The sequence below is a fragment of the Hemiscyllium ocellatum genome, chromosome 14 (assembly GCF_020745735.1).
Source record: "Hemiscyllium ocellatum isolate sHemOce1 chromosome 14, sHemOce1.pat.X.cur, whole genome shotgun sequence".
Taxonomy (NCBI): Eukaryota; Metazoa; Chordata; class Chondrichthyes; order Orectolobiformes; family Hemiscylliidae; genus Hemiscyllium; species Hemiscyllium ocellatum.
In genome coordinates, this window is record NC_083414.1 from 38672995 (window position 1) to 38690729 (window position 17735).

The 17735-nt window shown below is 38.3% G+C and overlaps 1 protein-coding gene across 7 annotated transcripts in view; it reads right to left on the minus strand.

Annotated features, from left to right (window-relative positions):
* Positions 1–17735, minus strand: part of fhit (fragile histidine triad diadenosine triphosphatase) — a 1150076-nt gene that overhangs the window by 848904 nt on the left and 283437 nt on the right. For 6 of the 7 annotated variants that reach the window (XM_060835188.1, XM_060835181.1, XM_060835186.1 and 3 more), the window contains exon 3: positions 2973–3080. In XM_060835188.1, the coding sequence (XP_060691171.1) occupies positions 2973–3078 (106 nt within the window). In that variant the 5' untranslated portion in view covers positions 3079–3080. Of the gene's footprint in view, positions 1–2972; positions 3081–5336; positions 5402–17735 lie in introns of those variants that run through there. The other variant, XM_060835187.1, reaches the window with a different exon arrangement.

Genomic DNA, 17735 nt, shown 5'->3' on the forward strand with positions numbered 1-17735 from the left:
CCAAAAGTACAGTTGCGGTGTATGTTGGATAGCGTACAAGGTGTGTGAAAACTAAATTTGTGCACTGTTTCATATTTAATATTTTCTGTGCAGCAATACATTAGGAACTCACCTTCTACAAATATAAACTGATTTCTAGCACTTGAAAACAAAATTAAAAGAAATAAGAATAACAAGAATTACTGAGGTCACAAGCAGCACTGAACTACTGCGAACAGTTTATCTGATAATAGCATATATGGTTCCAGTGTATTGTTTGGGAAAACAAGAAGACTTTGTTCTTAGAAAGAATGGTACAGGTAGGATATTCTAATGGCCCAATTGAAACACGTGGATCATTGTGGATAATATTCTTTCTCAGACGGATAGAGCTAGATAGAGAGCAAACATTAGGGAATATTGGAAATTCCTGAAGAAGGCCTTATGCCAGAAATGTCGAATTTCTGAAGAAGGGTTTGTGCAGAAAACGTCGATTCTCCTGCTCCTTGGATGCTGCCTGACCTGCTGCGCTTTTCCAGCAACACATTCTTCAGTTCTGATCTCCAGTATCTGCAGTCCTCATTTTCTCCTAGAATATTGAAAATGCTCATTTTTTTTTGTGAAGAATATTTTGTTAATATAATGAAGGTGGCAAAGGGGTGACGGTCATTCTGGCATTATGAATAACTGGCTGAAATGGTTCAGTCAGATGACTGGTACACCATAGACTTGCAACCCCCTAAATAAAATATATCAATGGGGATAGAAGAGAGTGAAAGAGAGAAAGTCCAAGAGAACAGGCCATCACTCTCTTGGGAGAAGACCAGAGGTTCAAGTGGAGATCAAAGATTGTTACCACCAAAGACTTGGTGGGATTTCATCACTCCAAATAGTAGGGGCCCAATGCCTCTGATTCTCTATTCTACAGAAAAGTTGCAGATCAGTAAAGCCTTCTCATTTGTGAATAGTCTTGTATTTCCTTTCTTATTCCAATTAAGTAATACACGGCACCTAAACTGCTACTTCTTAACAAACTCAATTAAACTAACTGAAAATTGCATACAAATGCTCAACTGCCTATATTCGGTAACTGTGATCACAAACTCCAAAAAAATCAATAGGATTTGTTTGCCAATACCTTGAAAAGATTCTAGTGTTGACTGTGCAACATAAGTTTCCTCATAACTTTCACCAGTTTCCTCATTTCCCCTCCTTATCTCAGATCCAAACTCCCAACTTGGCACCAGCCTCATGACCAGTCCATCTTCCTTCCTACCTATTACTCCTACCTCCATCTACATATTGTACTCTCAGCTACCTTACCCCTAGCCCCACCCCCCTCTCATTTATCTCTCAACACTCACCCCGCCACAAACCTCATTCCTGATGAAGCGCTCTTGCCCAAAACGTCGATTCTCCTGCTCCTCAGATGCTGTCTGACCTGCTGTGCTTTTCCAGCACCACATTCTTGGCTGTGCAACATACAGTCATAGCGATATATAGCATGAAAGCAGATCCTTCGGTCCAACTCGTCCATGCTGACTAGATATCCTATGTAAATTTAGTCCCATTTGACTGTGGCATAATTTCTGAGACAGTATTAATTCCTTTCTTTCTGAAAAATTGAATAACTTTTAAGTGACATTAATGCCCATATCTTTAACTTCTCTCCATTTTCGTTGGAAGTATTGGTATCACTTTATCCTGTGACAAAAGAATGAAAGTGGGAAGGAAGCAAATAGTAACAAGTAGAAAAGTAATTCTACTTGACTTCTACTTGTTCCAAAGAATTAAATTTTGTAGTACAATATTTCTGATAAAATCATCAGATTTTCAATTCACGATGTGCTTGGACATAGGAAATCAGGTTATCCATAATGATAGGATTCATCAAAACTTCTGAATGTATTGTAATCTACTGAGCTTTGACGAACATCTCCATCCAAGGTGTTGTTTGCCAATTTCCTGTAAAGGTTCCAATGTTGACTCTGCAACAGTTTAGTGTAATATCTGAACACAGTAATTAATTCCTTCACATCAGAAATTATATTGTTAACTTTTGGATGACTGTAGTGCTCACAACTTCAACCAATCTTTAACTCGACTTATAGAGTACTTGCAACTGTTAAACCTTCATGGTTAGCCAAAATATTGCCGACTGTAAAGAAGCAAAGTTGTGAGTCAAACTGCACTAACATCAAATACAGTATGAAGGTATCTACTACCGAGTATAGATGCAAATAAAAGAACATTTTAAGAGTGTAGAAACATGAATTACGGTCAGCAGCAGGATTTTCTTTCAACATATACTTCACATGTTTCAAAGATTTACTGCAGCAAATTGTAAATAGATCTGTTTTGCTTTATGGCAGCATAAACCATAAGTGGAATAAAAGAAATTATCATAACACTTGAGAACCACTGGCATTTAATCACTAAGATCAACAATTGTATCATAACTAAAGCTTAGACATTGTTCATATTAAAGTAAGAGAAGTGAGATACTTCAGTCGACAAATGACAGAGGTAAGCTGATATCATAATCATTCAATAAAATGACTTTACACAGACAGGAAATTGGAAACACCTAAAATACAAAATATATTGAAATTAGACTTTTAATAATATTGCTTTGGAGAATGATTGACACATCTTGCTAATCCCATTTAGATAGCTTGATCAGAACAGAAAATAATATTTTCTTGGATACCGAAGTCATAAAGAATATATTCTTTAAACTTATTTCATTTTTCATTCTACTTAATTGTGTTGTGACTTATCCCTGGGAGATGCTGCTAGGCAATAAGTCCAAAGATTCTAATACATTACAAGAATATATAACATTTCAATGACATACAAATGAAGTATTGCTTTCTTTATATAATTAAGGCATTTAAAGCAAAAGCTTACCTGGTCTAGGATTCACCACTGACTGATGATCAACCTTCCACTATGAAGACCAAGAAGTTAAAGCTCTGCTTTAAAAAGGATACGTCCAGGAACCACTGGCTTCCTATTCACTAGTGCAAAGGATAGTTCAGTTTGGAGAAAGATTACAGAGGATTTGATGATATGTTGTCCAAATCTAAAGGTCGCCATGTCTACAAACGAAAAGGAATAAAATGGGAGAAATGCAAATCAGAAAAGCAAATACTATTTAGAATAGCAAGAAACTTAACTAAACTAGCCATATAAATATTGTGGATGCAAGAGCACTTCAAAGGTTGAGAACTTTGACATGAATAACTCATCTCTTGACGCCCCAAAACCTAACGACTCTATAGGATGACTGAATACACTTCAGGAGAGTGATGAGACGATTTCAACTTGGTTGGGTGAGTGCATCTCTAACATTAAAGAACTCTATATAGTCTGGGGCAAAGCAGCTCTCTCCAATCACAACTTCAAATTTCATTCTCTCCACTAATACCATAGTGGCAAAAGAGCATGGCATTTACCAAAGGTTAACTGCAGCAATTCAACAAGGTTCCTTCGATATCATCTTTCAATCCCATGATCTCTAACAGTTACACAAGTGCAGCAAATGCATGGGTACACCACGCTCACCTCCGAGCCCTGAACCATGCTGAATTGCAACAGTATTGACATTCCTTCACTGCTATGTCAAGCTCTTGGAAATCTCTTCTTAACAGAACTGTCAATGTACTTAATCAAGACAGATTGTATCATTTGAAGGCAACAGCTCACTGCTGCCTGAAAGATGATCAGAGAAGAGCAACAAAAAAATTGCTACTTTAAGATTTACTCAGCTTATCTAAAAACAAATGATGGTACTGTAATCATGTGCTGCAATACATTGGATGAAAATATTCAGGCTAATATTTAGAACAAAAAATGCTTAATTTACTGTTGCATTATTGTGCAAACATTTTCTTTGTTGGCGACAAGTAATGTTGGCAAAAAAAATCAATAAATCCATTTCTCTGAGAAGATAAAAGGATAATCAATAGGAAGAGTTTCTCTCTGAAATAAGAGAATCTAGGAATTTCCATTACTGTGATTAAAATAAAGTGTATTGCCCTTTGTTGTTCCAGATCGCCGAATGCATTTATTTGAATATTACCTGAAACTTAAGAATCGGAAAAACGTCCATAAAGTAATTCACTTTGTATAATTCACTGAAATAATGCTAGTGACTTGATACTCACACTGTTTTGAAAATAAATCCTCACTGCAAAAATACATTCAAGTAACTTCATAAATATTGTTTGTCAGTTTTCCATTCAAAGAACTGGATTTCTGAATCACTTTATTAAATATGCACTAGGTGCCCATGGCTACTGGAAATTCCAATCAATAAACTTTGGCATTTTCAGTAAATATTTGCACAAATTTCTTTCACACAAATTGAATCCAATGTGGTATATTACAATTGGGTTAATCATATTTAATAATTTGCCAAAAAAAAGTGATTTGAAATAAAATACATTTCCATTTATAAACAAATGCAATGCTCAGGAATCTGTCAAGCATTATTAATTTCCTGCACAATACTTTGTAACTTGACATTTGTTGCAAGACAATTCAAAGACATTTTTCATTCAGACATTTGCAGGGTTTTTTTTCACAGCATATCTAAGGGTAGACCAGTGGAACAGGAAAAATTGACAAGATAGTTACTAATAAAAAGAGAACTTCACAAAGAAAAAAACCCCTTACTACTAAATATTGATTTTTGGATGTATTAGAAAACTTTTGAGGAATTTCAATTAGTTATTTATTTTCTGAAAGGGTTAAAACAGAACTTAACAGAAAATAGAATGAGGTAGCCAAGATCTCAGATCTTGAAAACAGTGGTTAGTTTGCTCTTTCATCTACTTCCACATACATAAAATTACCAACAGTATGCATAAACTAGCTAGCAAGAGCATAAGGAACAGATAGGAGTGGATCATATAGGCGCAGTCGTCTCCTCCTCCATTCAAAACAAAAATCCACCTCAGCCTTAAATCTGTTCAATGAGGATTCACAATGCTTTGCGAGTAATTTTCATACAGTTACTGGGAAATATAGCATGAAACTCAGCTTTTTTTTTCTCTCCTAATACTTTCAACATATTTTAACCATGTGATCTATTAAAATACACTGATCCTTTTCAGTGTCACATGCAACATTCTTCAGTCCTGGACCCCAGTTTAATATTTCAAGTGCGAGCAGCAGCGGAGGTAGGACGAACTCGGAAGACTGCAGATAAGGTAAGGCAGTTTTTATTAAAATTACCTACCAGTAGCGGGCAGCGGTGTTTTTCTCTTTCACAGAAGGAGCGGGAGCAGCGGAGGAAGTGACGGGGACCAGAGGGGTAGCCGGGAAGGTAAGCAGTGAGTATAAATACTCACCCTTCGACGCCAATGGCCATTTTAAGTGCGAACAGTAGCGGAGAAGGAGCGGGAGCAGCGGAGGAAGTGACGTTGACCGGAGGAGCATCTGGGAAGGAAAGCAGTGACCGTCTATATCAGCAATGCGGCTAAACCCGAGACTCTACTACTGTAGTGTCTCCCACCTGCCCTCCTCCTCTAACCTAGTTAATAAGTAGGAAGAGTGGGAGCGACAACCAGGGGACTGCCGGTAGTATATCTGGGCAGTGGCTGAACCTGAGACACTACACTGAAAGACAATATGAAACAGATCGTACAAGATTAAACGGGAACAGAAGCAGACAAACCTGGGAATATAGCACACAGAACGTGGAAAGGCAAGTGGAAAGAACTAAAACATACAGTGTCCATCGCTTTATTAAGAGCATAGAGTACAAGAGCAAGGAGATGATGTTGAATTTGATGGAGAGCCACTGGACTACTGTATACAGTTGCAGGCATCACATTATAGGAAAGATTTGAATGCATTAGAAAGAGCGCAGAAGCAATTTACAAGAATACTTCCAGGAATGGGAAAGTTCTGTTAAGATGATAGACTTAAAAAGTTGGGCTTGTTCTTCTTGTAAAAAAGATGACTGAGAAGACATCTGGTAGATTTCAAAATCATGAGCAAAATAACTCCACAGAGGCCTGTATCCTGTCACCAAGTCACCCATCATTTACAGGTGGACAGTTCTTGACACTGATCCAATTTCTTCAGAGTGAACAGAATCTCCTGTTTACACCTGTCAGCCAGGGCTACCCGACTGTACCAGGGAGACTGAACGCCTTCTCGCAGAGCACTTTAGGGAACATCTCTGGGACACCTGCACCAATCAACCCCACCGCCCCGCAGCCAAATATTTCAACTCTCCCTCCCACTCTGCGAGGACATTCAGGTCCTGGGACTCCTCCACCCCCGCTCCCTCACCACCTGACGCCTGGAGGAAGAATGCCTCATCTTCCGCCTCAGAACTCTTCAACCCCAGGGCATCAATGTGGACTTCACCAGTTTCCTCATTTCCTCTTACCCCACCTTACCCCAGTTCCAACCTTCCAGCTCAGCACTATCCTCATGACCTGTCCCACCTGCCAATCTTCCTTCCCACCTATCCGCCTCACCCTCCTCTCCCACCTATCACCTTCATCCCCACCTCCATCCACCTATTGCACTCTTAACTACCTTCCTCCCAGCTCCAACCCCCCCTCCCATTTATCTCTCCACTCCGGAGGCTCCCTGCCTCATTCCTGATGAAGGGCTTTTGCCCGAAATGTCGATTTTCCTGTTCCTCGGATGCTGCCTGACCTGCTGCGCTTTTCCAGCAGTACATTCTTGACCCTGGACCAGATTAACACCTCCAATCAAGGTACTCATTCTTTGAGGGCCACCTGGCTGACCTCGTATTATCCATGTATTGCAAAAGATGTACACAGTTTTCTATCGTCATCCCTGTATTTGATGAATGAACTCTATAACCATCTAGCCACTTAGAGTGTGTGTCTATAATGACTAAGAACATCAAGCCCATGAAAGGGCCTGCACAGTCAACATGTCCAGAATTTACCCAATCATTCCCATGAATGTGGGGGAGCTTCTAGCAGTATGTTTATCGTTATTGGCATTTTGGGCATTACCCCACCATCACAACTATGCCTGCATCCAATCCCAGCCACGAGGTATAACTTCATGCCAACATTTTTATTTTGGAAACCATTATATGACCCCGGTGGAGTGTAGCCAGTATCTAGTGGCGAGCTTTGCTTAGGACAATCACTCTCACTCCCTATAATAATATGCCGTACTCGACAGTGATCTGATTTCTTGGGGTCCAAAATGGTTTCAATTCTGGTTGCAATGGTCTGTTGGTTTTGCCTATTATCACCAGCTGTTTCAGTTTTGCCAGGACAAGATCTTTCTGTCTGATATTGTCAGCTGTGACTGGAATTGTGTCCAGAAAATTTAAAACATTATGGACTCTTCTAGTGGCAGTACTATGGGTGGTCTAACTGCCATCAGGAGGTGGTTCAATGCATCCACACTTGCTCCATGACCTCCTGGACTGTGTTCCAACTTGTAATTATTCGGATTTAGTATGATAGCTTAATGCAGCCTGAAGCTATGGGCAGCAATGCCTTAGACCGAGTAAGTGTTTATGGTCTGTCATTATAACAAACTTAGGTCAGTTAAGATTTGGAGGAACTTCTTGACTCCAAATATTATCATCAAATTATCCTTCTTCATCTGGATATTTATGCTTGGTTTAAGCCAAAGTCCTCAATGCATACTCTATTGGACACTCCTTTCCATTGGGCCACTTAAGAGTGAACGAGGAGGCATTGCATGTCAATACCAGAACTGGTTTGGGATCATAGTGGAAAGTGAGGTCTGCAGATGCTGGAGATCAGAGCTGAAAATGTGTTGCTGGAAAAGCGCAGCAGGTCAGGCAGCATCCAAGGAGCAGAAGAATCGACGTTTCGGGCATGAGCCCTTCTTCAGGAAAAGCCTTCCTGAAGAAGGGCTCATGCCCAAAATGTCGATTCTCCTGCTCCTTGGATGCTGCCTGACCTGCTGCGCTTTTCCAGCAACACATTTTCAGTAGTTGGGATCATTGTGTGCCAATATTTCAGAGGATAATGACTGTCCCTTCACTTTCCTGAAGGTTATGGCTTCACTACACAACTATTTCCAAGGTTGGCCCTTTTATTAAGTGTTGATGCAAAGGTGCCAGAATGGTGGTCAGATTAAGTATTAACTTTCCATAATAATTCACCAGCCCACAGAAAGACCAAAGCTCCAATACAGATGTGGGACCCAGGCACCTTTGAATGTCTTCACTTGATTTTACAATGGGTATAACAGTCTTGTCAACTCTAAAACCCAGGTAGGTCATTTGAAGTGCCTGAAACACACATTTTATTCCCTTTTAAGGCATATGCCTGTCTGGGAGAAAGTCTAAGGACACTGTACAAGTTCTCTAAATGCTCCTTATTAGCATTTGCACATCATCTAGATAAATGCTGAGCTGGGGTAGACCTTGTGAAATGTTCTCTATTGTCCACTGAAAAATTGTATAAGCTGACGATATCCCAAATGGCCGTCTTGGACTATGGTACAACCTCTTATGGGTATCAATTGTAGCATACTTATGAAATCTTCAACTAACTGCAATTGCAAGTAGCATGGCTCATGTCCAGCTTTGTGAAGAAGAGCACACTTACCCCGCTTTCCCACCACCACCTTGGTCAGCTTTGTGTGTAAATCCTCACTGGAAGGGATTGCGAAAAGCAGTTTGCCATTTGTTTAAAATCACCACAAAGATGAACCAACAGTTGAACTTCACAATTGTTATGAGTGGTGCAAATTGGACTGGTTTGATGATTCCTTCACTTTCCAGGAGTCTGATTTTTGCCTCCACTTTTACACATAAAGAAAATGGCACTGGGTGGGCCTTGCATGATTATGGAATTGTTTCCTAGTGAACAGGCAGGGAGGCCTTGTCTCTCCTGATAATCCCTAAACTTTCCTGAAAGATGTCCGGGTATTTAATTAGGACTTCACCCAGGTAGCCAATTACTCATTGAAAAATGTTGAGCCAATTGAACTGAATCTGTTTCAAACAATTTCACCCACTCAATCTTGGGCCCAAACCTTTTACTCATGTCAGTGGTAACTGAATCAACTGCTTCTCCTAAGAGACTGGAACTAAAGTTGCAAAAGGACCCCGGTGTAGGCTCACAGTTTTACCAGGGTCCAAAGTCCAGAGTGAATTTTATTCAAGTCAAAAAATCACACAACACCAGGTTATAGTCCAACAGGCTTATTTGGAAGCACTAGCTTTCGGAGCGCTGCTTCTTCATCAAGTGGTTGTGAAGTATTATATTATAGGACACAAAATTTATAGCAAATTTTTAGTGTGACATAACTGAAATTACACATTAAAAAAGAGCTGGATTGTTTGGTAAGTCTCTCATCTTTTAGAATGGGCATGTTGGTTTTAGTTCTTTCATCTGTAAATCCCAGAACTTAAAGTTACATTCTCAAGTGAACTTTAACAATATGGTGGCCCAGATAATGCATTGAAGGTGTGAGATGCCCTGTGAGAGGCTGTCTATGCCACAATGTTCACACTGATTCTAATCATACCCATATCTCATTAATAAATCTTCAAAATACAAAGTCCAGGTAATAGAGACATTACTTGCAATGCGGCAATACAAAGAAATCTTCTGCATTCTAAGAGAATAAAACGTATTTAATAGTTGCTTGAAATGATAAGAACCAGATAAATGAGTTCAAAAAGATATAGAAATAGTAATTTTAATATTTAGATCTCAAATTTGGAAGCAAAGAAAGGGATGTTGGGAGTAAGAATGTTTCTTATGTGCCTTTCGCACCTCAGGGGGTCTCAACACTTTCCAGCCAATGAACTAATTTTTGAAGTGAAGCCAATGTTTCAATGTAGGAAATGTGGCAACCTATTTGTACACAGCCAGGTCCCATATATAGCAATTAAATAATTTACCAGATTATCTGCTACACAGTTTTGGTTAAGGGATAAAGGCTTTCCAAATAACTCTTCAGTTGTGCTTTGAATTGAACTGTGAGATCTTTAACTTCCACCTGATAGGACAAATAGAGACCATGACAGATGGGGAATTGGGTTAATGTTTCTTCTGAAACATGTCATCCTCAGTGCTGCACTGCTACGCCAGTTTAGATTTATGTGCTAGTTCCAAGATTCAGAACTTGAATGATGAAAATGGTATTACTCATTCAAGGTTGAAAACAAAGTAATCATACTAAAACATAAAAATCAAAAAGAAAAACCAAGAAAAAAGATGATGGGATGATATAAAAAGAAAAATTTCAAGCAACGAGACAAACACTGGTATATGGTGATGTATATCAACACCCAACTTAAAATAAGAGGCCTACATTAAAATAAAATATGATTTGGACAGAATAAAATGAGCAAGTACTCCTGCTTTTGATTACATCCACTGTTACTGCTACATATACTAAAGGAAATATTAGGTGGTCATTGTTGCTGTTTTTGAAGTTGATCAAATAGCATGATGCATCAGAGGACTAAACAAAGTTAACGTGTTGTTACCATGAAGGTAAGAAATATATAATGAGATTCTTTACAGAAAACAAACAAATTCATACTTGTTTAAAAAATTCTATCACTTCACCTAAAGCTAAACAAAAGAGTAAAACTGCACCTCCAGTGATAACACAACACACATGAAAACTAAGATTTTACACCTGTCTGAATCTTTCTTTTCAATATAAACCAAGTCATAACAATTGTTATAATTACACACCATCGATGAACATAATTGAACTTTAATTACAAAGTTTCTTTTGGAACAAAAGGACACACACCAATAGAAGTTCAAAGCAGTTGAAAAAAAATGAATTGCCTGGCAAGAGATCTGAAATTACAATCTGGAATTGTAATTTATGGAGAGTATTCTAGGTTATGAACAAAATAATTGAAGCAAAAGGCAATAATCCAGCAAAAGATAGCCTTGTATTTTCCCTCTTTCAAGAATACAGTGGGACAGAAGTTACAAGTCAGCTTCAATTCTGCCTGTGTATGTTTGTGGCCTGAGATCCTAATGAATGGTCTAGAATACTTGGGTCACAACCAACATTCCTTCTAAGTTGCTCCAAGATTCCACACATGGTGATCAATGCCAGTACACTGATTACAGCATTGACTTCCGTTCCAGAGGTCATTGCCGTGCATGAACCTCAGACTCCTGCACAATCAGAAAGAAAATTTGAGGGAAAGCTTGTCACAGCTCTGAGAATAGCCATTAAATAAGTCAGTTCAAAAGAGTTTCAATGAACCTACAAAACTGACAATTTGACTAACAATGGCAACATTATCAGTCACATACAACAGCTCAACTTTCAAATGTTTTCTCTTCATTAACAACTCAAAGACTGATTCATATTTGATTTCAAATGGTTATCTTTTTGGACTTGCCTCTTTATTTTAATGCATATCTGTGTATTGCATTGTTATTTCTTGTATTTAGTAATTATAAAACACATTTTTGATCATTAATGAAAGGCTAGTTAAATTGGCTCTTTTTAAGACCAATACATGTGGTATAGGAGAAAGGGATCCACAAGGGAAGGAATCTTTCTAAAGTTAATCTTGTTACAACCAATCTGGGTAGGCATGTGAATAATTAAAAGGTGCCTGCTCCCCTCACACTCAGGAGCTTAACGGTTTAAGGTATCCTGTTAGGAACCATATCAAATGGGAAATTTCACGCAGGGACTAGTTGTAACACAGTCAAATTACACCTCAGTAATGATACAATTGACAAGAAGAGTAAGCTGTACGAGTCTATACAAGTACAATTCCTGTTTGATTACTAGGTAACAAAATGAATTGTTCTAACATAGACACCTAGATTTTAAAATGTGTTTCAAGAGGTTCCAAGGTCGATTCTATAAAAGTGAACCAATGAAACCAGCTTCTTTTCCTAACCAGTTATTGATTCAATACAGCCATGTCCATAAGAATAAATCATTCAACTGAGAGCTGTAACATCACAAGAAATGCACAGTGAATGTACTGTTGGAATAAATGCATCAAATATTAAAAGTATTGGTTTTGTAATTACCAAAAATGAAAAATGCAAGGATACTTTATAGAAAATAATGCTCTCTATGAGTTATGAGAAGTTACAACAGACTTTTTTTAATCCTAAGGAGCTTCTGCTGCAAGTTTTCCCTTGTGTTTACACAATATCAGTGTCCATTCTTCACTTAAGTTTAAAAAACTGTTAAAAGTATTAGGTTATTTGACATAAGGGAATTGATAGGGTTGGCTATATTCTATAGCTACAAAGATTCTTGTACTGTTGATTTTATGTGACTGAGCACTCCTGCCACTATTTTGAAAGCTGCAGACATTCAAGGTGATGGCCAATCTCTCTGACAAATTAAGAACTGAAAAATACTCATACAGTGAAAATGAAGGCTGTCTGCTGGGGAATGATGCAATCTAGCCCTCACTTGCCATCGCTTTTAATGTTACAGCGTTTCTGAGATCAATTTATAGACATTACTCAGGACAAGTGAGTGCAAACATATTAGTTTATTTTCCTCTTTTGAGAAAGTCTAGGGAGACGCTGTCTACCTCCATTACAGTCATAAAGTTAAATGATTGTTTTATAATACGGCACACAAACTAACAACAGTCAAAAGACAGCTTGTAAATATTGATTTTAAGTGAAACAGCCATGGCTACACTCAACCAGAAAACCTCATCTTACCAAAAAGTGAATACTGTAATTGAAGTTTTAGTGCTTTAGGTAGAAGTAACATGAGGAAGCTATGGACAGGGTTTAAACTAATTTAGAAGTACTTTTGGCACCAAGAATAAATTGTTGAGAGGAGAAACAGGGTGCACAAGATAAATACAAGGTATTCATACATGGATTTGGAGTGCGTGTGTGTAAATATATGCAACATAATAAATGAACTGAAGGCACAAATCACCACATCAAACTGTAATAAAGTGAAAATGAAGGAGAAGTAGCCTAAAAAAGGAAAGGATTGAGATTTTAACATCATAAGCTACTAGATATTCATCAAGGTTAGAGTAGGAAGAAAAGGAGAGGGGTTGCAACTTCAATCAAATCAATGGTTATACTGTTGGCATGATTGTCTTAGTTGAGGGGTTGAAGACAGAATTGATTTTTTATCTAAAAATGGAAGAGTTATGATCATCGATAATGAGAATCTTCTATTTTCCTAATAGAAAGGGATGGATGATGATAATGTGAACAGAAAAGATACTCACTAATTATATGCATTAAGTACAAAGTCTACTAATGTCTCCACATCTCATTAAACTTCATGCAATGTAGGTAAATGGCATTGGCACACTTTAAAAAATGTGACCAGATTTCAAGAAAATATTTCATTTGCTGAAAAGTGTTATGGGAACTCATGAGGTCATGAAAGGTGCCATACAAATATGACATCTTTTTACATACATCCCATTTTTTCTGTATTGTGCAAATCAGTATTGTACCCATGCAGTTGTAATAAATTTATTCTGTTGTTATTCATCCTTTTGGAGATTTCTCCTTATTAATTATGCATGCTATTGCTTACTTATTATTTTCCTTCCTCTCATGTATACAAATGTAACCAGTTGCTGCATCCAAGATATTCATGTAAATTAATAACAATAGAGATTCTATCATCAATTCTTCTCCCACTCTGTTACCTTCAACTGTTTATCCATACCCAGCATCATCTCGATTTAATCTGAACCAGTGGCTTTATGTCGGAAACTTTGTCTAAGGGGTAGAAGTTTAGATATATCATGCTCCATACATTTAGCACAATCCATTTGAGATCCCACATCATCAAAAAACTGAATCAATAAAAGTTGGTCATACAGTATAAGCATTCAATAATACATTATTTTAGAAATAATCCTTCACAATTCTTCTGATTATTGATTCCATTATTTTAACATGTAATGCACTATATTAGTGTACTTCAAACTCAGTGAAACATCTGAGTCATTAATCATTTTTTCATAATGATATAAAAATCTAGACCCTTATTTCTATTAATTGTCTAGGATTAGTACAATTAGCTTCTGGGGATCTGTTTTGTTTTGAACCCTTTAACTTGATTCAGATAGAATCCCTACAGTGTGGAAACAGGCCTTTCGGCCCATTGAATCCACACTGACACTCTGAAGAGCATCCCACTCAGACCCATCCTGACCCTATTTCCATAACCCTATCTCTCCCATGGTTAATCCACCTAGCCTTCATCGAGAACATCAATTTGAATAATATCAATGACTGTGAGTATACTTGACCAGCTTCTTGTGGATGGTATGACACCATTGATTTCTCTAACGAATTGGTCATGGAAGTAATTGTTGAATATTTTTAGCATTTGCACATTTATCATGATTCCAATCCTACCAACTTGCTTTAAATTTTAGATATTTAGCTGATCTTACTGTTGAGAGATCAGAGAATGTTGTACCGCTATTTAGTATTTGTTCTAACAACAATTGCCAACTTCTTCCACTTTCTAAGCAGCCTTCCAAAATAGGATTACATTTTCAGAAATTTGATTTGCATTTAAATGGGGCCTTTATTGTTACAACACACATCTCAAAGTCCCTTCAAAAGTAGAATAACTAAACTTGTTGTGGTTCTGTTCGCCGAGCTGGAAGTTTTTGCTGCAAACGTTTCGTTCCCTGGCTAGGGAACATCATCAGTGCTATTGGAGCCTCCTGTGAAGCGCTGCTTTGATGTTTCTTCCGGTATTTATAGTGGTTTGTTCTTGCCGCTTCCGGGTGTCAGTTTCAGCTGTAGTAGTTTGTATGTGGGGTCCAGGTCGATGTGTCTGTTGATGGATGTTCTTGCCGTTTCCGGGTGTCAGTTTCAGCTGTAGTGGTTTGTATATGGGGTCCAGGTCCATGTGTCTGTTAATAGAGTTTGTGGATGAATGCCATGCCTCTAGGAATTCCCTGGCTGTTCTCTGTCTGGCTTGCCCTATGATGGTAGTGTTTTCCCAGTCAAATTCATGTTCCTGGTTGTCTGAGTGTATGGCTACTAGGGATAGCTGGTCGTGTCGTTTTGTGGCTAGCTGATGTTCATGGATGCGGATTGATAGCTGTTAACAATCCGCATCCATGAACATCAGCTAGCCACAAAACGACACGACCAGCTATCCCTAGTAGCCATACACCCAAACAACCAGGAACATGAATTTGACTGGGAAAACACTACCATCATAGGACAAGCCAGACAGAGAACAGCCAGGGAATTCCTAGAGGCATGGCATTCATCCACAAACTCCATTAACAAACACATGGACCTGGACCCCATATACAAACCACTACAGCTGAAACTGACACCCGGAAACGGCAAGAACATCCATCAACAGACACATCGACCTGGACCCCACATACAAACTACTACAGCTGAAACTGACACCCGGAAGCGGCAAGAACAAACCACTATAAATACCGAAAGAAACATCAAAGCAGCGCTTCACAGGAGGCTCCAATAGCACTAATGATGTTCCCTAGCCAGGGAACGAAACATTTGCAGCAAAAACTTCCAGCTCGGCGAACAGAACCACAACAACGGACACCTGAGCTACAAATCTTCAACCAGACTTTAAATAACTAAACTAAATTCCAGTCAGTCATAGTTACGGAGTCATGCAGCGTAGAACTAAACCCTTCGGTCCAACTTGTCCATGCAGGCCAAGTTTCCCAAACTCAACGAGCTCCACTTGCCTGCATTTGGCCCATATCCCTCTAATCCTTTACTATTCATGTACCTGTCTAAATCTATTTTAAATGTTGTAACTGTACTTGCACCTAAAACTTCCTCTGCCAGTTCATTCTACATACAAACCAGCCTCTGTGTGAAAAGGTTGCCTCTCAGGACCTTTTTAAATCTTTCTCCTTTCACCTTGAAAATATGCCCTCCAGTTTTGAACTCATCCAACCTAAGGAAAATACCTTTGCTTTTCACTCAGTCTATGCCGCATAGAATTTTTAAAATCTTTATAAGGTCACCCCCAACCTCCTACACTCCAGTGAAAAAGCCTATCCTTAATACCTCAAACCTTTCAGTCCTGACAACATCCTGCTCAATCTTTTCTGAACTATCTCCAATTTAATAATATCTTATAGCAGTAAACAACACAGCAGATGACCATAAGGTTGATATAATGATTCTTCCGTTTTGATTCAGGAATAATGGACCCAGGTCTGATGAGTAACTTGTCATAATGACTCAATATTATTCACAATCAATCAAATCATGAATTTCCACTATATGTAATATGGCTTTAATTATAACATTACAGTGCACATAATCAGATGCACTTTCAATTTACTACCCAGCATACAGTGTGTAACCTGAAACTGCACTGCATACGTTCGTTTTTGATATCTTCATCAGTCATATGATATTGTAAATACCATCCATAAAATGAGAATGAATTTCAGAAGAAAGCTTTTGTTCTTAAGTCTGTATTGTAACTGAGTCCTAAAAGTAACTGACATTTAATTTGCCCAATTGCACAAGTGTTGTTAAAAGCATTTAAATTCAAATATCTGAGAGAATTAAAGGGAGTCACTTATTGTTTCAATGCTAGAGTTCAGCCAAAGTTTACAATGCCTGAATAATCTTAACGCTGCATTCAATGAATCAGTTTTTCCTCATTTAGCAAGGAGCGGGAGAACTACCAACAGATATTTTGTGCATTCAAAATGGATTTATGTAAATATCACCTTGGACACTTAACAGTAGTAAGATGTGCAAAGTATTTTTGTGATCATGCACATGTTTTAGTTTTTGGACATTTGAACAGCTCATTTAAAGCCACTATATACAAATTTAGCATGGAAATTTTTGGTGAGATACACACATCAGTCTTGCATTTCAAATTTGGCAGCACAGAATGCCAAATAGGCAAATTTCAAGAGCACTTTCTGCACTGTGTAGATATATTGTAGCAGCTTCACAGCATGGTGGCGGTGGATAACACAATAGCAATAGGTTTTTATTTGCTGACAAAAACACTCATTTTTTGGGATTAAACTGTTTGCAACTATTTCTTGGCCAAGGAAATTTACTGAACCTGAAGCATCATGTTGATATTCACATGAGAAGAATTACAAGGCAAAGATGTATATTCAATGGCATATTACGACCTTTTGGAAAAAAGGAACTGGAAAAAATGCAAAACAATAAAAAACTTGAGCACATTTGTTCGGCCATTTTTGGATTATTGTGTTCAATTCTGGTCTTCCTGCTATAGGAAAGATGCTGTTAAACTTGAAAGTGTTCAGTAAAGGCTTACAAGATGTTGCCGGGGTTGGAGGAATTGAGCTATAGAGAAAGGTTGAATAGGCTGCGACTATTTTCCCTGCAGCGTCAGAGGCTGAGGTGTGGCCTTACAGTCGTTTATAAAATCTACTGAGGGGGATATATAGGGTAAATAGACAAGGTCTTTTCCCCAAGGTAGAGGAATCCAAAACTAGAGGGCGTATGTTTAAGGTGAGAGGGGGAAGATTTAAATGGGACCTAAGAGGCAACTTTTTCAGGCAGAGGATGGCGCATGTATGAAATGAGCTGCCAGAGGAAGTGGTAGAGGCTGGTACAATTACAACATTTAAAAGGCATCTGGATAGATTCATGAATAGGAAGGGTTTTGAGGGATATGGGCCAAATGCTGACAATTGGGACTAGATTAATGTAGGGTATCTGGTTGGCATGGACAAGTTGGACCGAAGTGTCTGCTCCCATGTTGTACAGCTCTATGACCCCAAAGATATCATTGCTGATCTGCCC